General features: G+C 36.5%; 1 protein-coding gene across 2 annotated transcripts; it reads right to left on the minus strand.

Moving 5' to 3' along the window:
* Positions 1–349: 349 nt before the first annotated feature.
* BNIP2 (BCL2 interacting protein 2) lies at positions 350–24,848 on the minus strand. Of its 2 annotated transcripts, XM_045775980.2 has the most exons (11): positions 24,639–24,847; positions 17,329–17,435; positions 16,227–16,294; positions 15,113–15,280; positions 13,289–13,465; positions 10,697–10,799; positions 9,829–9,960; positions 8,579–8,665; positions 8,347–8,445; positions 7,533–7,568; positions 350–5,011 (listed from the first exon to the last, which is right to left on the minus strand). In XM_045775980.2, exons 2-11 carry the CDS (start codon positions 17,376–17,378, stop codon positions 4,960–4,962), a joined length of 972 nt encoding a protein of 323 aa, XP_045631936.1. In that variant the 5' UTR covers positions 17,379–17,435; positions 24,639–24,847; the 3' UTR covers positions 350–4,959. The 2 variants fall into 2 exon arrangements, with proteins under 2 accessions (XP_045631936.1, XP_045632709.1); XM_045776753.2 differs by lacking the exon at positions 7,533–7,568 and having other exon boundaries at positions 24,639–24,848.
* Positions 24,849–26,113: the final 1,265 nt, after the last annotated feature.

Raw genomic sequence — 26,113 nt, forward strand, 5'->3', positions numbered from 1 at the left:
ATTAAGGAGTAAATACCTAAGTGTTACTAAGTGGAATCTCTGAGCAGGTCTATAAGCTAAACAGAGTCTCATTGATGCCATGTTTTCAGCCACTTATTGAATTGATTTTATTGTTGGATTCCCCACTCCTAAAATGATTCTAAACTATGAAATACAAAATATGATAATTAAGGTAATGTTTAAAATTAAAGCAGGATGAACACTTCACTCCCTTGAAGAATAGGAAGTAGAACCCAGACTACAGAAACAAAAGGCCTAAAACTATCTGAAAGGCTTATGAGATAATTCAGTGTCAAAATTTAATAGCATAATGGAAGACAAAAAATGTCATAAAAATGAGTCAAAAACAAACTTTCCAATTAATTTATTTAAAGTCATTAACGTTGCAAAAATATGATGTGCAACAAATCAGGACACAAGTTACTGTATTCCTAACAAGTCAAAGGAAAAATATTACACCTCCTTAGTAAATCACGGCCAAACCTATTATTTCTTACAGGGATCACATCAACATCTTGCACACACAGTCATCAGAACTAAATTTCACACACTGTAAAATGACAGCACCAAGGCTACGCAACATCAACTGAATGGTAGTGAAATGATCACAGCACACTGTGTCTAAATGGCAGCCCGTGAACTTACATTAAGAAAAATATTTCAATTTTTGAAATCTGTATCAAAGTGTGTAGGTGTCTAACTCACTCTGAATTGTGTTCTATGTGAATAGTGTCCTATGGACTGTGCAAGTCAGTGGTCCTGAACACACCTCCAACATTTGCTAGCTAGGTTTATGTAAATAAATGGTTTAAGGGGCAGAACTTTTAAAAGTGCAGTGGAATAGCTAATTAGTATTATTTTCCAAGTTCCTCCTTAGCCACACTGATTGTGAAAACACAAAGATTCCAAAATGTAAATGTTTTAACCTCTTGTACAATGTCTTACAAGATAGAATCAGACAGCTATACGAAGCAAGCAGCTCAATGCAATTCTTTATCAATCTGAAAGCTTAATTAAACCCTGGATTTTCATCAGGTGTTTAAGTGCTTTATGTGAACTTTTCATAGTATTCTTAAAAGTAATTCTCCAAACATAAGAAATTAAGTAGATCTATCATAAACAGTTGCAACAAAGTAACAGCTACGTTCAAATTTTAGTGTCAGTCGTTATGTTCAACACAATACTTATTTTCAAGTACCATTTGGAACTTGAAAAGAAAGTTACTTTACTGGGACTCACCACTGATCTGATTCTAATTTCATTTGGAATCTTGGGACTAGGGAAGAGGTGAGTGAAAGTATCCCTAGGTAATTCTTCTGTACTATTAGAACACTGAGCAGAAAATCTCCCACTTCCCTAACCAGCTGACCTTCTCAGGTGAGGCTAAATTCTTCATGCTTTCTCCCAGCGACTCAAATCACACAATTCCTGTTCCCTGTGACAAGGATAAACTCTAACAGAATATTTGGTCTAATAATAAGCACATTAACTCCTCTATTCCTTCCTTTTGAGGTTTGTGATCCATTTCTCAAATGTCTAAATATTCAAAAAAATAAGAAAACATGATGGAACGGATTAGCAAATTTCTATTTTCAGCCTATCTTCTCCCTTCTGATTGAGCAATGTTAGCAATTTTCCACATATAACACGGGAAAAAGGACGAAGCTACTGTCACCTTATATCCATACCTTTACTGATCTCAACAAGAAATTGGCCTATTCTAACCAATAATATCCTAATGCTAATTTACCTCTCAATTGAAGAAATCTAAAAAAGCCACTTCTGCACTAAATCAAACACTTCCAAATTCCCTGAGCACTCACATAAAAACAAGCAAATAGTAACACTATAGTCATCGACAAGAAATCTCTATCAAAAACAGAACCTTTACCTTAAATTCTGAAGTTTTAGTTGAAGAAATTCTAGCTACTGATATCTACTTACCGATCAGCAAATTTCAGTATTCAGTGCAGTCACTAAATAGTGCTGTCCACTTTGGAAGACTACATTGTTTACCATGTTTCATAAAATATGAAAAATAACCTAGTCCTAAACTTGAATCTGAGCAGTGTAATTGCTGACCCTCTCTGTACAAACTTGCTTGTGTATGAAGAGACAAAACAGAGGAAAATACAAATTCTCATTATAGGTATTATCAGCTTTTGCCCTCTTCACTCCAGTATTAATTCACATATTGTGTGTGAAGCCTGTAGGTTTTCCCGTTGGATACAAGAAAGCCTCTTACATGGTGCAAAGAGCTGCCATACACAGTACTTCCCTTGACACATTCAGTGACATCCGAGATAAAAGCTCCTCTTTGCCCTTTAGAGTTCTTTCTCTTACTTCCTTGTTTGGTTATCTTCCTTTCAAACTACCCCACCAGGCTCTCCTTAGGATCCTATCTTCCCCATGCCCCACTTGAGTTAAAGGCTATTAAGCATTTTCCTTGGTGCTACTTAGGAATCTGTCCAAGCAGAACACAACCAAATTCCTTTATATGAGAAACTTTTGATTAAAAAGAGACACTCGGATCCCACGTATAACAAAATACAGTGACAAAAATCAAATTAAACAAGTTAAGTTAGATCCATGACCCCAGCAGAAAGGTAAAATACTACATTTTACGTACTTTCATTTCAACCAGCCCTGGAAAATTAAAATTGAGTGATATGGGGGGAATGTCACATAGTGACAAATTACAAATAACAAACTTGCTAAGTGCTTTTCCTCTAACCTACTAGTTACGATCTCATGCCTTCTAGTTATGAAACATTTATTACGGGGCATGTCCCTGTACCAGATTCCATTAAGGTGTAGGTCAGAGCAGGTGTCTTTTAATCCAACGATTCACAGCACATCCCTTTCATAATATCCCGAGTATTAACACTGTTCCCTCTGAATTTTCACGTTCTAATAGATTAAGGGTTACTTGTACTTTAAAAAAATATTAACGAAAATGTGCCACTTCTGCAACAAGTTGTATCTACAGTTAGGAACCATGCTTGCAAAAGCGAAAGTGAATAAGCACAATAAACTGTTGAACCTGAAGAACCGTGTGCTTCACGTGGAGGAAAGCCACCTATTTAAAAAGCTCGGCAAATTGTCAACAGAATGAAGACTTACGGATGAAAGGCTATGAAAGTGCTCTACGTAGACTCTAATCATAATCACATGCAGTGACCCTTCACTCAGAATTCTCGTATGCTAAATTCAGAAGGATGCCTCAGTTGTTACTGTCAGTTTGTTTCCGACACAGACTGTCTCTGAGCTTTGAGCAAGCGATAATGGTTTGGGCTTTATGTGCCAGGATGACATTAGTTTAGGATCTGCCCACGCCTGCTGGATCCAAGTTAAGTCAGAAGGCTGCTGAGGAACAGCTCGTCCTGGGAATCCTCCAGCAACTCCCATAATTGGACTTAGGTTAGCATGCCAAGTTTATAACTGAGGAGGACAAAAAGTAAAGGAAAATTTTCTTTTGTAACAGAAACTTTATATAAAAAATGGCAATGGTAAAAGCCACACGTGTGTTCAGTCTGGGACAGAATAAGTCCTAAAAGCTTAGCTCTCATCTGCTTCAATTTTGCTATTCGGGGACATTCATTTGTAAATTACCTTATAGGAAGGGCTGGGGTGTGGTAGTACCCTCAAACTTGGAGGATCCTAATTTTTCCACATGTGTATAAGTCACACAAGCATATGACACAGTTATCAGACCAATCTGTTGTTTTAGGATGATTCTGTGGGTAACTAAGTTCTGTCTGGGCACCTCAGGACAATGTATGTCAATGTAGAGTCAAGGTATTTACCAAATTAAACACAAAGCTGATATGCTTATATCAAATGTCGTCCAAAACAGCATAATGTAATGATGCTCTAAGACTTAAAAAATAACTTAATTTACAGTACTGTCAACATGATTCAACAGAAAATGTGAATATACACAAATCTGATTAGGTCACACACCTACCTACTATCAAGTTTAAGAAGTATTTTGGTAAAGTGCCCACATTGAGAGCAGTTAAAAAAGCAGCCCCTATTTTCTACAGAAAAACAGTGACAGTGAGTCACTCCTCACGGTCTCTGACTACTACACGGCACTCACAAATTCTGGAGAGTGATACCCTGGCCACACAGCTTATTTCACATTAGTGAACAGACCAAAAATTTTTATGAAGTTCTGACTTTTGGCCAGAAGATAAAATGTCCCATATATACATATATACAAACCCCACTTCTTGGCCTCTTAAATTCTCTAGTTCTAAAAATGGCTTTTTGACTTGTCTTTAAAAGTTTAAAAAGGAAAGTGTGCAATACACTTGTATTTGCGCTTCTGAATTAAGAAACGGTATTAAATGAGAAAAAAAAGCAGCTTAGGATAGTATTAATCTACTCAGACTACATACATGACCTTTGGGTATTCATGAGAACCAGTTTAACTGTCCCTCACCTTAGGGGCAACTCTGTTTTCTAAGTTACCCAGGAAATGTATCTAACCATTTACAAAAACAAAAATTCAAACATGCACTTTACAAATCATGGCCTTATTTACCTGCACATTCTTCCACAAGACAGGTATACATTAAAAAATATTGCTCAGAAACATAAAAATATATATTATCTCTTTCCTTTACCATTTAGGCATATAAATAGTTGACTGAAGATGATGCATCATTCAACAAACAAACGCTAAACTGCTTTATATAAAGTGTGGTTCTCTGCTATTTAGCAATATAACATATAAAAGGATTACAATATAATTAGCTAATAAAGAGCTAAATTCAAGAGATTTGCAAACCAATACAGCAGTGAACAGTCCCTTATACAAAAGTCCATTAAGGAAGAGTCAAGTCAATTTTGTAACAGGTTACATAAAAATCAGGGCCAATAATGCATTATAAATGCAAAAAAGAGCACTGCTTCATCAGCACGTTCTTGTCTTGTTTGGACTAGATGCCAAACTTACTGTTCACTTTTCGGTTCATCTTGTTTTCCATTAAGCTCTTGATCAACTCTGTTTAATGAAAAACAATATAGATAATAAGACACTAGCAACTAAACAATCTTCTTTCTAAAAATTGTGACTACTTTTAGCATAGAATATTATTCTGTTAAAAACAAAGCTTTGCAAAGAAGCAGACATAGTAAAAAGGTTACCAAACATTTCCCCAACCAGGAAAGATAATTTTTAAAGACAAGAGGACACTGGCAAGAAATGTGACTGCTGTTTCTTTAAAGATTATAAAATACTTTACATACAAATGCCCACAAGCTTTATTAAAAGTTCACATTTTAACAGGCATATTCAAGTCTTGAACTGTAGCAGGGCTGGGACCTAAGCGATGGGGAGCGGCAGGAAAAACTCCCTCAAAAATGATTTTGTTAACCGGAATGCTGAAGTGCCACTAATGCCACCAACTGATGAATGCTTTTAAATTCAGTGGTACATATGCATATTGCAGAAACTGTTCGCCAAAATTTATTGGTATACGGAGAATATAAATGCCTTTCACTTATTTTGATAGAAGCCATCAAATTTAATAATTGGAAATATCTAGATTGGGTTAAAAATAGAACTGGATTAGTGGTGGGTTGTGGAGAGATCGTATCAAAATTTTGGCAAGTGGGCATTAGAAGAATTATGTAATTACAACACAATTATAAACAACACTTTAAAGATAATGTACAACAGTCTATTACTATTATATTCGTACCCGTTTGCATTACTGATGGAGAGGAGTTTAAAACAATTTGGTGTAATGTATGATACTTTTCACACTTGTTTCCGTTACTATGACCAGCACCACCCATGACTAGGATCACCTCAACATTAGTGAATGAGACCCAAAAGTCTTGGTCTGTGGTAGAGCCAGATTAATAAGATTTAGAAACATTTTTTAGCCTGGTATCAAAACTATGAGAGGTATATAGTCTCGATAAGGCATGCAATATACATCCAGTCTTTTCAACATCTGAACTATGTCGAAAATTATTTTTAAACTACATCCCAACATTTTAACAACTGCAATCTCTCTGGCCACACTTGCACTGAGTTGTTTGAAAGAAACATCTACAACATTTAAAACTACTTTGCTTGCACACTCAGCTTTGAATCCTCCTTATTCCCAGTACTCATTATTAGAGATTTCACCTTAAGTAAGCTCCTCCACACAGAGCCTCGGTTACATTTCTAAAAATATGCTCCTTTATTTTTAAAACTTAAACGTCACCACTTTCAAGCTGACAAGGATTATTTTTTAAGACTAACAAACTTTGTGCAAAAACTAAGAAGTGTCTGAAAGATATATGTAATGATTCTACCACAAACAAAACAAAAGTAAAAAAAGAAGGAAAAAATCAAGATAAAATAGTATTGGTAGGTTATCAAACAATATATTTAAATAAAAAGTATAGTTCCACTATTTTTCTGATGCCTGAATTCCAGGTAATTAAAAACTCAGAACTTTGTAAAAAGGAACAATACAGATTTTATCAACAAAAGCAATTCATTTTGAAATCCATGAAGCAGCTGGCTTCATTATACAATTATATTTTTAATTTCAGTTATCTATCTGGCAAGTGTACACCAGTGTCTAGAAAGGAAAAAGAGTAGCAATATCTCAAATTACCATCCACATTTCTATGTTAAAATGTTTGTTAAACTGTTAAGAGTCAAATAAAAATGTAAAGCTATGATCCCATCACATGGTCAACTGAATTCTGGCTCATCAACAAAGCCAAAATGTGTTCAAAGAATCTCTCCACTTAAGAGAGACTGTATTAAAGCTGCTTTGCTAATTTGCCATTAAAAAAAAAAAATCCATTAACAAGTCAGCTCCAAATACTACACTGTTCTAAACTGCTCCACAAAATGGTAACTATTTTATACCTTGCCCTTCCTCTTCTATGCCAAGATATTAATAGCTAATAGTTTGTTATGCTCAAAGCGGAAGTATTCAAAATTAAAGATGGAAAGCAGAGTGTTTAACTATTTAATGGTATACTGAATTTTAGGTATTTTATCATATGTAGAATTTGACTGGTTAGCAGGCCGTTTAAGCGTATAGGGAAATCAATGTTGGTTAGCCAAAGAATATGTGCATTGCAAATATACTCATAAACCCCAGGGAAATAAATTGTTACCTTAAAAAAGTACGTATATATTTATCAAAAGCACTAGTTAGACATTTAAACAACATGGTGAAACAGAGAAAACCTTATAGGTAATTGGTTTTCCAAATAGTATTCGTAGCAATTTCTTTGGTTTTGCTATCAGTATGGATAACATGAAGGAGTGAGGAGGGGCTATGGCCTTTAATTACTAATTGGCATTACACGTGGTGTTAGAACAGGGTGACTCCAAGCCATATTCAGCATCAGGAACTTCGGATTCACTCTATATTTGGATTCTGGGGTATGTTTATATTTACAAATGCTATTATCTTTGTCTACAAGCTAACCAACCAATAAGGAAGTTAGTCTGTGCAATGCAAATGGACTAGTCTAGATGCAACCCAGTCAAGGTGTGCATATACCTTTTTTGTTTCTTTTTTAACTTTTCTTCTTCATACCTTGGTAGGGAAGAGTTATTTCAGTAAATACACATGTTATGAAGATGAACAAAACTTGAAAAAAGGCACTGACAATAAACTCATATAAGTCTGCTGGCAAAACCAAAAATATTTAACACACTATGTAGAAAGTCAAAACTGACCTAAGAAATCTGGCTTTGACACATTCAACAGACTAAACCACAGATCGGTAGACCAAAAAACTTCTTCCACATTTTACCAGTGTGATACTCAAGGATTTATGTTAACAGCCTTCTACCAAATCCTTTTAAAAAATTAGATGGAGGTGATTCTGGTAAACAGAATATATTCCAGCCACTAGAGTGAACCGAGGTTAGGCTGATATAAATAATATTGTATTTCTCCAGTAATAGTAATTTTTGGAATAGTAATTATTCAATGCCAGGATGAACGGACTCAAATTTGGACAGCAGCACATTCAAGTTTCGAGAATGCTCTTTAGTACTGACTGATCAGGAAATCACCTCTTAAGATTGTAAATAGTCTTTAAAAATAAACAGTTTTTAAAAATAAAAATGAATCGTAACCAGAAATAATCCTTCTTGCTTCTTCAGCTGATGGCTTGAAGAAAACGGTGACTTATGGGGAAGGTGCTGGAAAATGGCTTCTTTCCCTTTCCCTTAGTTACAAAAACAAGAGCAGTTACAAAATATTTCTCATATAGGAAGTGAAAAAGAATGACTATTGAAAAATATTTACCTCTTGCACATCAATATATAAAGATCCAATACAATTAAAGAAATAAAACAAAACATACTGTTTTATGCATTCTGGTATGCCAACATATTCCATGGGGACAAGCTCCGCTAGTTCTGCCAAATTAAAGACGTATCTAATTTTTTGGCTGAATTTTGAGCTATGGAAGAAAATAAAGATAATTACCTCAATATTCTGACCAACAGAACTGACAAGAAATTCACATAAGGAGTTTGTGTTTTTGTTTCTGTTTTTTTTTTTTTTTTTAAAGTCAATGACTCTTAGAAAATTACCTAATAAAGGGTCTTGTGACAGCTAGAAGTGTTCTGATAAACCATGAGGGATGTACAATGATTAGTGATTTTAGGTTTTTCCGTAACCTGGAGTTAAAAAAAAAAAAAGAAAAGGAAAAGAAAAAATTTAAAGCTCTATAAATTCTAATGCTAGAAGAAAAGGCATCAATAAGAATGTGCAACTTTACACACACACACACACACACAAACCCTCATCCAAAAGTTCATTCAGATATGATATTCCTAAGACAAGAAAACACACTCTTGAATTCTGATGGTCTCGCCTACTGCTACGAGATGAACTTTACTTCATTTGGCTAAATTTATGTTCACAGTATAGCCTGTTGTTAAATGTCTCCTAGATACATTCACGTGTCTTTAGAATTCTGTCACCAGAGGTAGAAATCGATACTAAATACGAAATTTCATTTTTCAGGACAAGAGGGGAACTGGTATTCATTTCTTCAACACCATGAAAGGCGCAGTGCCAGCAGAAAGCTGGGGGTCAAGATCACCACAGGAACAGGAAATGTAAATCAGATCTAACACATTCTTATGGAGTCTAAAATTCTGAATAAAAATTAAAGGCATTACCCTGGATGACTTAAAACGACCAAATAAAACCTGCTATTTTATCATACATATTCCACACTTAAGTGATCATTAAGGATTTTTTTTTTAATCGTAACAACTAGCCCACGCCATGTTTACGTATTTAGAGAAACCTATTAATGAGTCTAAATTCATTAAACTGGTTCAAATTAGCTATAGTCATATCAACCCAATTGGAGATTCAAAGTTCCTTCCATTAGCATGGATGACTAACTCCCAGGAGAACAGGCTCCCTAGAGCTCACTCCAAAGTAAGATTATAGTTAAGCATCTTAAAACCCATAAAATACTCTAAGCACTATAAGTCAGGCAAAATTCAGAATGTATTAAAATAGGAAATGTACTAAATTCTCCATCCTTTCCCAAAACATAAATTATAGGAAAATGCTCAATGTGGTATAAATAAGGAGAAATAAAGAACTATTTTATAGGTTTGTTTTAAGGAATTATTCTTTATATATAAAACAGATCGAAACTAATTTCCTTCATGATATTCTAAAATACTGAACTGAGAAAATTAGAAACGTGTTATGAAATTAACAAATATAATTTATGGTGTCCTTAAGTGACTACAGGAAATAAAATTGAATAAAATTATAAAAATTATTCAGACTAGCTTTCAATGTGTATTTACAATACCTTCTATCAATTTGCTGATAGCATTTCCTGAGCCATCCCAGACTGGGCATTTTTCTTCGAGTTGTAGCACCATTTAAATAAACTATCATGTAGTTTTCTGCCACTAACAGCTCCAAAGTGCCAATAACATACCTGTAAAAACAAATTAAGTTTAAGCCTTAAATACTGCTTTGCAGAACCAAATAAAATTATCCAAATTATACAATGCCCATCCCTTCCCTTCAATGACAGCAAAACCAATTAAAATTTCAAGACTGCATTAGCTGGTATTGTGATTATGTATCAAAAACAGTTATCTTTTAGAAATATACACTTAAAAGTTTATAGATGAATGGACATGATTTCCGGGACTTGCTTCAAGGTTATACAATGGGAAGAGCATACATTTTGGGAATGAAGTATAAACTGATTAATTGTGGAAGCGGGTGGCTCATACACAAAGATTCAATACACTTCTCTATACCTTTATACAAGTCTGAAATTTTCCACAATAAGTTTTCTTAAAACACCACTAACTTAACAAATAGAATGACTCTGTGGAAAAAGAACTGAGTCAGTTCAGTTACGTTTGGCTTTTTGGGAGTAAATGCAGTTTAGCCATATGATTTTGAGATAAAAGTAATTTCTTTACACTTAATGTAAAATAAAGAAGTTGGAACAGATAATCTAAACTATCCCTTCCAGTTTTAAACGGACAAGTTTCCTGTTGAGTTGGAAAATGAATAGTTTCGCAATGCCAAAGAATAAGGACTTAAAGAACTGGAATGGGGATAATTATAATCTTCTCCCAGGTAAAATTCACTTCCTTAAATTGGAGATCTAATTCACCCAGAATTCTGTCCAGAATTTTTTGTGAAGATATACCTACTTAAAGAGATTGTCCATCAGGTATCTATAGTTAGGTTGACCACTTTCGGGCATAAAACAGACAGCGAACACAACAATGGCATTTAATCCATCCCCGTAATATCCTGAAACAGAAATCAAAGATAAATTCACCAGCATGATCTTCCTTTTTCGGAGGAAGTCTGTACAGCTGATAGAGTTTAGTGGTTCACGTCCCACAAATTTTTTGAACAAAAAACATGGTTTCTTTTTTAACCATATATATATAGCCTTATAGATCTTTAAATCCCCTCTTCTCAAAATGAGAATAAAATCTGAAGAGGGAACAGTGGGCAAAAAAGCCAGAAACCCATTTAAAGTGGCATAATCAGAAAGCCAGGCTTATTTTAGTAAATGGACAAATGAAGTGATATAATCCAAGCAGGCATAATAGGAAAACATCTGCAATAAAACAATCTTATGCAGGTTATGGTTAAAGTGGGTGCTTTTGAAAAAATACTTTTACACTCAACAATGCCGAGCATTTTGTAGATTTTAGAGTATTAAAAACTACAATTACATCTCTGACAATTTTAACTGAAGAAAAAGTGTTAAAATGTGTACGTTTCTTATAATCTCTAGATATTAAGCTATATCCAGTAACACTGTTTTAACTTTCATTTCTCTTGTTTACAAACACGCACTGAAAAGGTTTAAACATGCAAGAACATTAGCGTCTTCAATACCTTTCTCAGTCTCTTGGTCACAAAACACATTGTGATAATTCAATAGGATAAAATGGTCCTAATTATTTCCCCCTAATCCAAATAAAGCGCTCTTTCTGAAAGATACTAGGTTTAAACCATGAGGCAGGTCTCACAACTTGTTTCCTATGAACCGGCTAAATTAATGCAAGTCTGTGGGCTTCCTGATCCAGATTATCCTGTTTTCTTCATCTGAATAGGATTAAATTAGGCGGAATAATGTAACTGCAAATATTCAAGTCATTTGCTTTCAGATGAATGAAGACTATAGAAATACGGAGGGGAATGCATTTGGCAGAAAGTCAATTAAGTAGAGAGGACTCTACATAAAAAAACCCCAATCAGTTTAACCTATGTGGTCCCCTTTCCTGCATTAGGATTTCAGGTAATAAGAAACGTTCAGAGAGCGACTTGCATTTTGACTACCATTAACATTCTGACGCCATTTTCAGAGTCGAGGTAAACTCCCAGACAGGGACAGAAGTTACAGTCGCACTCCCATAGCTTTTCCCGTTTGACCTGTGATTTCCTAAGACATGAAGCCTTGTGTTTTTGGATATTCCACAAATATGCAAAGTTGGTGCTCCATAAGAATGTGGAATGAACTAGTTCTGTACTTTACGGTAAAACTAAATGATTTACTCGCAGTTTAAAGGTAAATTAAGAGTCATAGTTTAAAATGCCAGGTTTTACTTATATCTACAAAAAGACTAGTACGAGAACGTTCACAGCAATTTTAATCATCATGGCCCAAACTGGAGACAACTCACATGTACATCAAAAGAAAAATGAATAAGCCAATTGCGGTTTATCCATGCAATGAAATACTACTTAGCAATGAACGAACAGGCACGAACAACACACATGAAACAACATGGACGTCAAAAACATGCTGAGAAAAAGAAGCTGACAAAAGAGGGTGTACTATATGATCCCAGTTACATGAAATTCTAGAACAGGCAAAAGCACTCGAAGGGGTGGACACTAGAATAGTGGTTACTGGGGAGGGGGGGTCATCATTGGGAAGGAGTTTGAGAGAATTTTGGGGGCAATGAAAACGTTCCACTTGTCTAGGTGTACGTGATATGGCTGTATCTATATATACGGTTATACGGGCATTTGTCAAAGCTCATTCAATCTTACATTTCAGAGTAGAGCACTTCTAAGTAAAAAAGTTCAGAAAGAAAAACAAAAAATGTACGATATCACTTATATGCAGAATCTAAAAATGCCAAACTTAGAAACAGAGACTGAAATGGTATTTACCAGGGACTAATGGAAAAGAAGAGATGGCAGTCAAAGGGTACAAACTTCCAGTTATACGATGAATAAGTTCTAGGGATCTAACATATAGCACAGTGACTAGAGTTAGTAATACCGTATCATGTACTCGAAAGCTGCTAAGGGAATAGATCCTAAATATTTTCACCACAAAAAAGAAATGGCCATCATTATGCCACATGTATTGTATCAGATCAACGTTTTACACCCTAAACTTACACAATGTCAATTATATCTCATGAAACTGGGAAAAAAATTGCAAAGCTACAAAAAAGGATTATAGCACTCCACTATATATAAATTCTAAATGGATAAAAAGGGGAGAAAGTCCCAGTTTTGGGGGGAGTGTCTAGAGATAGGGTGGAAAATAGTTTTCACTGTATACTCTTGTACCTTTTGAATATACTTCGTGCATGTATTAACGATTTTTAAATTTGGTTTTATCCTTTAACTTCAAATCTGTTTCTAAAATGACATGATGTGTGTTTTTTATATATATATATATTTTTTTACTTAAGATAGAGTTTCTTTAAGCATTTACATTTCTGATATTGCACTAAAAAATATGAACAATCTTTGATAGCTCTTACCTCCATGGCTGATAACTTTTTTATAGGGTTCAATTGCCTTCATATCGACTCTGTGGTCCTGTTCTCCAATTCTGAACATACGCCAGCGTCGTCCATCTTCTTTTTCCTCTGCTGCTGTGTATTCAGTAATTGAGCCTTTCCTAATAATTTCAGTAGTTTTGGGTTTTGGAAGGTCATCTGTCAAAATAAAAAGGTTTTGAATCACAAATTGTTATTTATACAATAAAAGTCAAATTACATGTTAACCACTTTACTATCTAATTAGATTGTTCAGAGAATTTTTCATTATACCTTCTGTGGAATTTTAAGTATTTCTTTTGTAACAGAGGAAAAGGCTTGCTATAGATGTGAGGCCATTTTATGTTTTTGGAAATTATGGTTAACTTTTTTTGTATTGGCTAATTCAGAAAGCACCTAATCACAGTGCGATGTATGTTCATATGTCCAAAAATGATAATTCATAAGCCATCAAAATCTTAGTACACTGGCCCTACAATGCCGTTCAGATTCTATTTACAACATTGTTCTTGGTAGTTGCCGCTAGGATTATTTAAAGTAACTGAGAGCAAATTGGTTTTTTGTTATTGAACACATAAATGATTCCCCAAACACTGTAATACCAGATAGAAAGTGGTTAACCAGTCGATGATTATTTCTCATTTGATCAGTTTTATTGAGCAGAAATTTACTGATAATATTCTGACGTGTACATGCAAAAGTCTATTTTAAATTGACATTAGCCAAAGCAGAAGCACCAATGATTAGGTGTAATTTATATTTCAAGATTTCATTTTAGCGGATTTTAAATGAAGTAATGATTTTCAAAATTTTAGTATCATAGTCCTTACCAAAAGATGGGGGGGAGGGGAACCTACGGCATGTTAGTTGTTTGTTTCCAAGATAAAGCTGTTAACGGAAAATATCCTTCCAGGAAATGACTACAGCAGCAGTAAAGAAAGAAGAGACAAAACACATAGGCAGAAAACTATTTCAGTATCTTTTTAAAATATTGCTTATTAGTGGACTGCTATTGAACCAGTAAAACAGGGAAGAAAAAAGAACAAAGATACAGCGTATCAAGGATCTTACTCTTTACTGCAGATAGTGCTAAACACTGCTTTGAAGTAAAAATCATTTTAAAGATGGAATATACACACAACTATATAAAGATACCGGACACAGAAATTATCTAATTAAAGAAAACATGCAAAGCAAAACACAGGCCAATTCCTTTGAATTCTAAATAACTAATAATAAGGAATATGACGTTTGGGGACTAAGAGTGCACATTAATTCAAGCTGGTTGTTTACAAATTGTGGCACTATCAGGAAAACCTAGTTAAAAAAGTCACCCTCAAAAACCTCCCTTCAAAGCTCCCTCTCTGCAAACCCTTAACTACTTTTAGCATATTCCCTATGTTACCTGTCTCTTCAAAGCCTTTTTTCTTAGCTGATTGACTAAATAAAAGAACATGCTATACTTAAGCAATATTTTGGAAGCAACATGAAAAAACATAACTTTACAATACTGGGCAATTAAGAAAGAAAATAAAGCCACCTGTGTAATCTACTAAAAACAGTTTTGAAAGTCATGAGAATATTCAGTATTAGCAGAATTTCCTATCTTAGTAACAAATATAGTAGGAACTTTAAAAAGAATAACTTCATATTTTAACAAAATCCCTTAATCCTTGATTTTAGGTTCAAGATCAAGTTTTAAGTTTTTCAATTATCCTAATATGAGACTGCTATTCAGAAAACAGATATGTATATAGAGACAAACATTCATTAATAAAGGTCAGATAAAAACAATGAAGCATTTACCTTCCCACTCAAATTCATTACTGTTTTCTGATGGCGTGTCTAAGCCATCTAAGTCAATCTCCCCACTTTCATCCAAATCATCTGACAGCACAGAGCCATCGCTAGGATCCAGGGTCAGGCTAATGTCTGGAGCCATGAGTTTCTTTCTTACTTTATTTCCATTGACTTCTAGAGAGCATGGAATGGTTAAAAAAAAAAAAAAAAAAAAAAAAGTGAAAAATAGAAGGAATGTTTACATGCTCAAGCTGAATAAGAGAAAACATTTAAAAAATATATTTATTTTTTAGGGCCCCTGGATGGCTCAGTCGGTTAAGCATCTGCCTTCAGCTCACGTCATGATCCCAGGGTCCTGGGATCTAGCCCCGCATCAGGCTCCCTGCTCAGTGGGGAGTCTGCTTCTCCTTCTCCCTCTGCCCCTCCCCCCTGCTCAGATGCTCTCTCTCTCTTTCACCTTCTCTGCCTCTCTCTCAAGTAAATAAATAAAATCTTCAAAAATATATTTATTTTTTAGAGGAGTGAGAGTGTGAGCATGTGAGTGGGGGAGGGGCAGAGGGAATGGGAGAATCTTAGGCAGGCTCCCAGCCCAGCGCAGAGCCCGAAGCGGGGCTCGATCTAATGACCTTGAGATCATGACCTGGGCCGAAATCAAGAGTAGGACGCTTAACTGAAAGAGCATCCCAGGAGTCCCAAATAAGAGAAAAATTCTAACCATTTCATTCTTGAGAAAAACATCATTAATCAAACACAATCCCAAAGCATTAATTTACAAACCTCGGATTTTGATCGTTATTGCTTCTACATCATGGCAAGACGACACATCCCACCAGGCATATGTCTTTTTAAGTAGTAGAGGTAAACATTAGAGTTAGCTCTTACTACTAAAAATGATCTCCTCTCAACCTTTTAGTGTAGAAATTTCCAAAACCCAAGGGTACGGTTTTGCAACGTTAAATTTCCAAAGCATTCAAAAAATGCTTTCTTAAACATTCAACTTATCCTCTGGCTCCAAATAATAGAACAAAAAGTGAGTATACTTTTTTTCCTTGACAAACAATGTGTTAAAAAATAGCACCAAGTCTACCATTTCATTGAAACCAAAGTGCCAAGTTCTTACCAGGCTGGCTCTCTGGTCCAGTCACAGCTAATATATCCGCTTCCACACCATCATCCTCCGGTAGAGGTCTAGAAGACGGAGCCAGAAGTTTTAATTCACAAATTAAAAAATTGTTTTTGAAGTTCAAAGAGCTATTAAAAATATCTTACAGAACCAATTATGTGGAAAACTGAATAAAGCGGTTTCTTAAGCCTCAGTAATTCACAAATGCCTTTTAAAGACAAAATTTTCAGACTGTCAGAGATGATTTACATATTTATGTAACACATAAAAGTAGATATAAATTCCTTATGTAACTGGTCTAAAATACAACTACAAAACAAACCTAAAAATTATAAACCTAAAAAATGTAAAACTCAAATGCACGTTGAACGTGAAATACGATAGAATGTGTGGTGATGGTAATGTGTCACTCTCCTTCGAGTATGGTAATGACGGCTACAAGTCTTTTGAGCTTGAGCTCAGCATTTCTGTATTATCACTATTATCACCATGTGCTATACAGTGACTCAGTACACCCACCGGCTGTCCATACTCTCACCGTTAAGGAACCTTCCTATGCACTGGGAAGGTCTTCAGACCAAGACGGTATGGAAGCACCATGAAATATAAGGTCTGCTTTGCCCTTTTTCTCTTAACCCAGCTGGTACCAATACAACTGCAAATACAAATGCAAAGGCGTCAAAGTAGCCGCCAGATGATCTAAAAAACCCTTATATGGTAACTTTTTTCTTAAAACAGAAGCACAAAACTGAACAATTCTTATAGACATCTAAAGACTCCCTTCCCCCAGGAACCCCTCAGACTCCAGTTTAAGAAATACCATATTTAAGCATTTTTTATGACAGCAAACATTTTGAAATTTAAATGTTGAAAACAAAAATAAAAGATTATGGAAGATCACATATATATTTAGTGGAAGATAAGATACCAGAGAATTCATCTAACTGTTGGAAAGGAACTTTTATTTTCTAGTATCAAATGAACACCTTTTGACCCGGGGTTTCTTTAAGAAGCTCAATATTCATTAATAAGTGACATCTCGATAAAGACATTCTGAAGTTTTGTTTTAAATTTGTTTTCATTTGCAAGTATTGCTCACATTGGAAAATCTTCATCTTGCCATTCTTCTTTAAGTTCCACACCTTCCATCCTCAGCTTAGATTCAATATCAACTACAAACTCCTGGTAATCCAGAGAGCCAATGTCCTGTGAAAAAACAAAAATTTATTAACAACATATTTTCCATGTTACTTTTTATCTGCTAAAAAGGTGCAATAATCTTATACTCTAGTTCATACTTACACCCTAGTTATGAAATCAATTCATAGGGCTGCAACTACCATTAAAAAAATAAAAAGAATTAGAATGAAAATCAGAGTATATATATTCTAGTAAAGTACTATTTGTAGTAAGGGTATTGGGCAGTGAAAGTATTTGTTTTCAGTTACATTTATGCATGTGTGGCCCAGGTTGTGATTTAAATTTTATTAAGTTTTGTGAATTATGTAAAAACAATCTGGGGGGAGGCACAAGGAATAAAAATATATTCTCTACTCTAGATCCATAAGTAAATTTTCTGTCCTCTGGATAGAGGTTGATTCTAGAAATTGAACACTAGTAAATTACATTCATGATTCAGTAAAGCCAAGTGGTACGTGTGCTGTATCTTTTCAAAATTGACATATAATTAACATTAAGAAATACTTTATTTATTTGACAGAGAGAGAGCACAAGCAGTGGAAAAGGCAGAGGGAGAGGGAGAAGCAGCCTCCCTGGGGCTGGATCCCAGGACCCTGGGGTCATGACCTGAGCAGATGCTTAACCAACTGAGCCACCCACGTGCCCCTATAATTAACATTTTTAAATTCAAGTATAATTAATGTGTCTGTACTTCCATCTCTGTAGCTTCAATGCCATCATTCCAGAGCCATTTAAAGAAGGCTACTCAGTACCTACCCAGTACACAGATGCTACCTTTAGATTCGCTTCGTATCGACACTAAACTTGCCTCGTGTAGTTCAGCCTAAGTTTTCAGACACTGAACTGAGTATTTCTATTCATGCAATTACTTTGTTAACCTAGGCTACTCAGTTTTAGTCTGTTCAGTTTAGTCTGTCTAAGAAAGGGTGTACAACCTCACTTTACAAAGTGAAGAATGCAGAGATTGGTTTGGCTGATGGAATAAGAACTGGCGGTTTAAGTATATTATTTAAGAAGTCATAAAAATCAACTGGTTAATGAGTATGACAAAAACTGTGACAACTTTAGGGCACAAGAGGTATAAATGAGCTAATATTTAGTTCAATTGCATTAGAGCAAGTCAATAGATGACTAAAGTTATTTTTTTAAAAAAGCAGTAAAACATGTATTTCTTTTTTTTTTTTTTAATGATTTTTTATTATATTATGTTAGTCACCATACAGTACATCCCCGGTTTCCGATGTAAGGCTGGATGATTCATTAGTTGTGTATAACACCCAGTGCACCATGCAATACGTGCCCTCCTTACTACCCGTCACCAGTCTATCCCATTCCCCCACCCCCCTCCCCTTGAGGCCCTCAGTTTAAAACACGTATTTCTTAAGAGATAGAAGTATCACTACAAGTATTAAAAACAAAGCAAAAAGTGGTAAGCACCAGTGGAAGAAGAAAGAGGGTAGGATGGGGAGAATGACTGATGCTTTTCACAGTAAATCCTAAACTATCTGACTTGTAAAAACCATGTATATATAACTTTAAAAAATACTTATCAATAAAACAAATGGTGCCAGCTATTCACTTCAATTAGTCTTGTAAAAAAAGGACACGATGCCTCCACACACTGGAGTATTACTCAGCTGGAAAGAAGAATGAACTTTTGCCATTTGCAACAACATGGATGGAACTTGGGGATATAATGTTAAGTGAAAAAAGTCAGAGAAAGACAAATACCGTATGATTTCAAGCATATGTGGGATTTAAGAAACAAAACAAATGAATAAGAAGAGATAAAAAACAGACTCAAATATATAGAACTGATGGGGGGCGCCTGGGTGGCTCAGTCGTTAAGCGTCTGCCTTCGGCTCAGGGCGTGATCCCGGCATTCTGGGATCGAGTCCCGCATCAGGCTCCTCTGCTGGGAGCCTGCTTCTTCCTCTCCCACTCCCCCTGCTTGTGATCCCTCTCTCACTGCTGTCTCTCTCTCTCTCTCTCTCTGTCAAATAAATAAATAAAATCTTTAAAAAAATATACATATATATATATAGAACTGCTGGGGAGGTGGGTGGGAAATGAGTGAAAGAGGTGAAGAGGATTAAAAGTACACTTATCATCATGAGCACTGAGTAACATACAGAATTACTGAATCATACTGTACACCTGAAACTAACAGAACACTGTTAATTACAGTGGAATAACAAAACAAAAATTTAAAAAATTAAAAAATAAATAAAACAAAGATGTGGTCATGGTTTATGATTGCTTTATCTGTCATGACAACACTCAAAATATGTACAAACCTGTACAGAAAAGCACTATGTTCCAGAACAAAATTACACTGGCGATTTTCTACAGTGTTAGATGTCATACGGTAAACTAAATTTATATCTCTGCCGAGACTGGGAGGCTCTCTTCTCAGTTTGAATTCTTTCTTATGCTCAAGGAAAGGTTTCACACATTCTCAAAAGGTTTCAATTTTCGAGGACAGAAAAAATGGCAAATGCTCTTTTCCTCACCAACATATTTGCTTGGAAAACTCAGTATTCATGTATGTAAGTCATTTTTAGTTCTCTGGGAAAACACTGAGCCAGGCAATGTTGAGAAATAAATGGAAAACACACCTGAACTACAGTAAACTTGACTTATTTACCATATGCTCCGTTTCTGATACATAGACTACACCTTAACGCAGGTCTTCACTGATCATAGATTGTTCTGATAGCAACCCTTCCTCTCGGTAGAAAAGAAAGTAAACAAAACAAGGTACACCTATCTGATCAATCTCTTCTATTTAGAACACAGAACTAGCATAAAAGACCCCAAATTATGGCCAACAAGCCCAAATACTTATTACCTTAGAAATTAACGCTCAAGTGAGACTGAAACACTCTATTACTAAAGCTTTAAGACTGTCTCTTGCATATTTTTAATTCACTGTACTTCTCAATTTTTTTCTGAAGTCTTTTATAATCACTCTACTAAATTCAATAATCGGAAAAAGTTTCCGTTATTTTGTCTGACCTTTTTGCAGGTGTTGGAAAAATATCAGGATGTTCTTGTCTTTTTCAAATATCCCACATATTCAGAAAAATATTTAATATCTTAAAAATAAAAGCAGAGACTGACAGTTACTATCACTATATTCCCAACAGCTCGCACAGTGCTCGCACATAAGCCTGTAAATGCTACTTCCGTGAATACTGCAAGGTAGGACACTGGAGAGCAAGCCTTTGTTTTGCTCTGCCCCATAGGCTTATTTTTCTTATTCAACTACATTATTCGACAGGCTTCCTGTTGTTTTACCCTCAAAAAATGTAATGAAAATATTTAGGGCAACCCATACACGTGCAATTATCAATTTCTGTCGGTAAAATCATTCCTTATTTATAAGAGAAAATATGTAACTTGAAAAATTCTGTAAGATGAACCATGCCCTTCAGTTCCGCTACCACTTGAACAAGTCTATCATTTGAAAATAACTCCTCTAAACCCAGACAGCCCAAGTCCTTCAGGTCTCTCAGCTGATTCATTCAATTTTTACTTCAAAATCATATTGAGGCATGTGATTTTAATACACACAGCACATGGACATGGATATTTAGTTTGGGGATATTTATTAAAGCTAGTGAAACAGAACTTAGGAGGAGAGATACAGACAGATTCACTCTTGACCATTTCATCACAGACTGTAGAGAGAAAAGTACACTAGACAAAAAGTTCAAACAATTGAGAGAGTATTGTTCTTGGAAGCACTTAATCATCAGCAGCTGTAAGAACAGGAAACAAACAAGAAAGGAGCAATATAAGCACAACCACTTTGAAGGAAATCAGGACACTGCTGACTCACAAGTTAACTGTGGCTGTTTCCCATTTTTTGTTCATAAATTTGGTAAATTAGAACAGGGAAATAACACTTTAAGACGCCATTTGTTAAAACAACCTAACGCAACAGGAATAACTTGATTTCTCAACATACTTGTGGTACTGGGGGCACATGATAACTTATGCCAATTCACAAGGAGAAGGCATATAAATTCAGAACACTTGCTAACCCTCAGTGAGGTTAAAAATGAAGGAGAATGGATTACCTCCTGACACAACTTCTGAAGGGAGATGCAGTGGTAAATTCAACCAAGAAGGGGATTTTCCTACGCAACTCAGCAATATAAGCAAAAATTAAGTATTAAAATCATACTTACAACTGTCTGAATTATAAATTATAATCTACACGCAACTTTACTATTATGTAGTCTAATAGTGCTGCTGGAATAGGTGGTAGTAACTACCAACTATGCTGAAATCACTTATTATTGGCAGAAGGAAATGTCCAGGCAAGTCTTTCACTTCCCCATTTAAACAAAAGGGATTCATTCTAAATATTTATGTTCACTTTTCCCTGTGAGGCTGGCAACACTGGTAGTGCTATAGGAAAATACTTTAGGCTAGCCTATATGTTTACAGAGATCATCAAAACACTTCCAGAAAAATCTTACACACTTGTCACTGCTTCCTTGAGAGCAGGGTCATGTAGCTTTATTAAGAATGAAATGACACAATGAAATATCACCTTACCCCTGTTAGAATGGCCACGCTTGAATAGACAAGAAAAGAGGAAGTGTTGGCAAGGGCGTGGAGAAAAAGGAGCCCCTGTGCACTCTTGACAAGAATGTAAATTGGTAAAGCCATTATGGAAAACAATATGAAGGTTCCTCAAAATATTAAAAATAGAAATACCATTTGATCCAGCAATTCCACTTCTGGGTATTTATCTGAAGAAAACAAAATCACTGTCTCAAAAAGATTTACGCAGCCCCATATTCACTGCAGCATTTACAACAGCCAAGATATGGAAGTAACTGGTTTCCATTGATAAATGAATGGATAAAGAAACTGTGGTATATATACACAACGGAATATTATCCAGCCATAAAAAGAATGAAATCTTGCAGGTTGGGACAGCATGGATAGATCTTGAGGGCATTATGCTATGTGAAGTAAATCTGACAGAGAAAGACAAATATTATATCATCTCACTTATATGTGGAATCTTAATACACACACACACACACACACACACACACCAAGTTCAAAGATGCAGAGAACAGACTGGTGGTTGCCAGAGGGGAGAGGCATTGGAGGAATGGGCGAAGGGGTCAAAAGGCACAAACTTCCAGTTATAAAATAAATCCTAAGGATGTAACGTACAGCATGGCGATTGTAGTTAATACTGTATTACATATCTGAAATGTGCTAAGAAAATAAAGTTTTCATCACAAGAAAAAAGCTTTAACAATGTGTGGCAATGAATGTTAAATACACTCATTGTGGTGATCATTTCCCAATATATAAAAATATCGAATCATTATTGTATGTACACCTGAAACCAATATAATGTTAATATGCCAACTGTACCTCAATTTTAAAAAAGAACAAAATGGGATACTCTATCAGAAACATTAACACAAAATTTAAGAAAAATTACAACGGTGCTGACTTTTCTCAAAATTGTGAAAAGAAAGCAAAGGATAATTATGCCACCTCCAAACACTACTTTTATGATCAGTATGCAGAACATACTGGAGATGCTCTAAGACCTTTAAAAAGATTAAAGTCTAATATTGATCTCTGACACTTTATTGTAGTTATGAATATTTGTTGTAATGTAAAATTATAATTGTGGAATATTACTATCGTCGTATTACTAGTATTCTGCTTTATAAGCCACGTAAGCTTAACAAGACAACTTTCCATCCACTGCCAGCCAAGGTTAATTTTTCAGAACCGGCTATATAGGCTTCCTTTTTTTTAGAGGCCTTCCTCCATCGCTGCTCCTACCAGCATTGCTCCAGACGCAATGAAGAGAACCACTTTCCTTTTCACGTTCACTAACCACTTGTGCATTCATCATCCCCATATGTTCCAATCAACAACTTTTGTGAGGTATAAAACATTAGTGTTATTATCCCCATTTTATCTTATATATGAGGCAAATGACACCACATCTTAGTTCCCAGATGAAATGCAGACTTTCGAATACAGCACACTGTCTCCTGTTCACCGGCAACTTTATCCGGAGTAAGGCTGTAATGCCAGATTTGGTTACATTTAATTTCAAAGGTCTTCTAATACTTAAAGACTACAAGGGCACTGACTTATAATGATCTAGTTCAAGTTCAGTGTTTGCAGAAGTGGATCTGTCACACTTCCTGTATAAGCCCAACAATGTTAGGCTGCAATAGAGGAGATTATGAAGAATAAGCATAGTTTAGAAGAAATGTAAAATGACAAGAACTAAGCAAAAGATGTGCGAGTTCATCAAGGAGACAGTATACAAGGTAACTTAATAGGGTAACTCCAGTTATCAACGTTATCCATTTACAAGTTGCAGAAATTCTTATAAAATTTTAGAAAAAGAATATGTTTCACTGAAGAAGTTCAGAAACTAGGCATTAAAAGAAATAGAGACCCTAATAAAAAAAGGTGAGGATGAAAAAAAGCAACTCTAAAATGCAATCACACACTTCATTCAACAAACTCTAAGGAAGGCCCTGTGTCTACCAGGATGAACAGGGCAAAAGCTGTGCTTTCAAAAGGCTCCCGCAACAGGCAGACAAGGGAAGTTTCAAAGCAACGTAATAGGTGTGAATAAATTTAACAGGGCTGGATCTAACAGATCTCCAGCTGCATCAGATCCACCCAAGAAACCCAAACCATTAAGCAAAGGGTAGTGTCTGAATCCACGCAGGAACTCGGCTTTTGAAGGTAGGAAGGTCTACTAAAGCCCTCATTACAAATGCCGTTTCCGTATCTATTCCTAGGGTACAGGGCACATCAGACGTCCGAGTCTTTGTTCTGCACGCTGGTCTTAAATACCAGAGTGGCCGGGTCACCGCACCCAGACCAGGGTGTGTGCAGCGGGGCCGGGAGGGGGGCAAGTTCCATCCTGAGCACAACAGCCCCAACGGAAAGGGGTGGCCGGGCGGCGGGCACGGACAGCAAAGGCAAACAGGAGCCGAGCCAAGGGCGGGGGCCTAGGCTGGGCGGGGATCCGGGAAGCGCCTCCCGGGCAGGTTCCCTGGCGCCCCCTACATCGGATAACCCTCTGGGCTTCCTCTCTCGGGCTGTCCGGGGGGCACTCACCCCTTGGACGTTCGCCCCAGGCCTGCTCTCAGCCCAGACCCGCCGTGCCCAGCCTTCCCGGGCCGCACTCACCCCGGAGGAAGCCTTGGCTCCCTCGTCTTCTTCGCCCCTCCAGGCCGGCGACGTGGGGCTGACGGCCAGGGCGCAGAAGGCAGCGCCGAGAGGAGCCCGCTCCCCTCGGACGGCAGTGGAGACCCGGGCCCAGTCCCCCGGCTACAGCGGCAGCGGCAGCAGCTGACCCGGATGCAGAGCTGCCCCGGCGGAAGTGACCGTATCCCGGCCTTCTTCTGGCGCGGCGGCCGGCAGAGACGGAGGCGTGGCGTCTTCTCGGAGCCGCCTAGACCCTGCTCCGCCCCCTCGGCCGTCGCGGACTCACGTCTGCGCATGCGCCTGACGGCAGCCCTGCGCTCTACCCGGGCTGGTGGCGCTTTCTCTGCCTGTGCGGGTACTCGGCCCTTGAATCGCAAAGAGATACTTTTACATTCTTTATGTTGGCTTTAGTGACCATTACAATAATTTTATAGCATAAAATGGGTGAAAATAGGGGAGGGAAAAGTATCCGAAGCCTCATTTTGGGAAACTAAACCTCAGAAGAATCCTTCGAGTTTGGTAAAATTCTCGAGGGTGAATACGATAGTGCTGCCCAGACTATACGTAGGAAGCGATCAGATTAGTTTTTTGAATTAACAGTTAGTTGTGGACCATGCTCTGGTAAGATAAGATAAAAGTATTAGAAACATTTTATCATTAGAGTCAACAGCCATAAAATACCTGTAAAATCACCATAAAGTTTTCCAAACGCTTAGTTTCTGTTCCTGCCTGGCCGTGGACGTAACAGAAGGGGCCGCCTCCGTGGATCATACGTGGGGTAGCAACGCTGCTCCACAGCTTCAAGGAACTAAGATTAGTTTGGAGAATATTATAGTCCCTCTCGGAATTCTTATCCACTAATCCCGACAAAGGCAGCAGCCAACTATTTGGGCAGTGCATTTGGGAATGGGGGGGGGGGGGTGTTTGAGGGGAACTGAAAAGCTCAAAAATTTAAATCACTGACCCGAAATGCAGCTCCCTGGTTTACCCTGTTTTGGCAACATTGACTACTGTTGGCAGGGGGTTAAACTCTTCTGTGTCTCATCTATAAAAACGGAAAAATAATATCTACTTCGTAGGGTTTTTGTGAGATAAAGTGCTATTTGTTAGAACCGTGGTTGACATACTATAATCAAACGTTTGATATTTATTTCCTCCTATTCTGGAAGTTTTGTTAAATAGCTGGCAGAGAAACCAAAACGGGTCAACTGATAAGCAGAGCTTTAGCTAAACAACTTCTTGGATCATGCTTATGTTAGCGATTTCATCTTCAGTTACAGATTTTTTCAGTTTCATATTTTGCTTGTTTCAGTCCTGCAATGAGGAGCATTCCTCACAAGGTGGCAGCAAATCATTTGAAATCATATACAATTACTTTTTTTTTTTTTTTTTTTTGCGATCTTTAGTTTCTTTTTCGTTTCAGTAACTTTATTGTTTAATAAGTTTGGTGAGTGTTT

Source organism: Ursus americanus, chromosome 36 (assembly GCF_024610735.1).
Source record: "Ursus americanus isolate L20-20 chromosome 36, mUrsAme1.1.p, whole genome shotgun sequence".
Lineage (NCBI taxonomy): Eukaryota > Metazoa > Chordata > Mammalia > Carnivora > Ursidae > Ursus > Ursus americanus.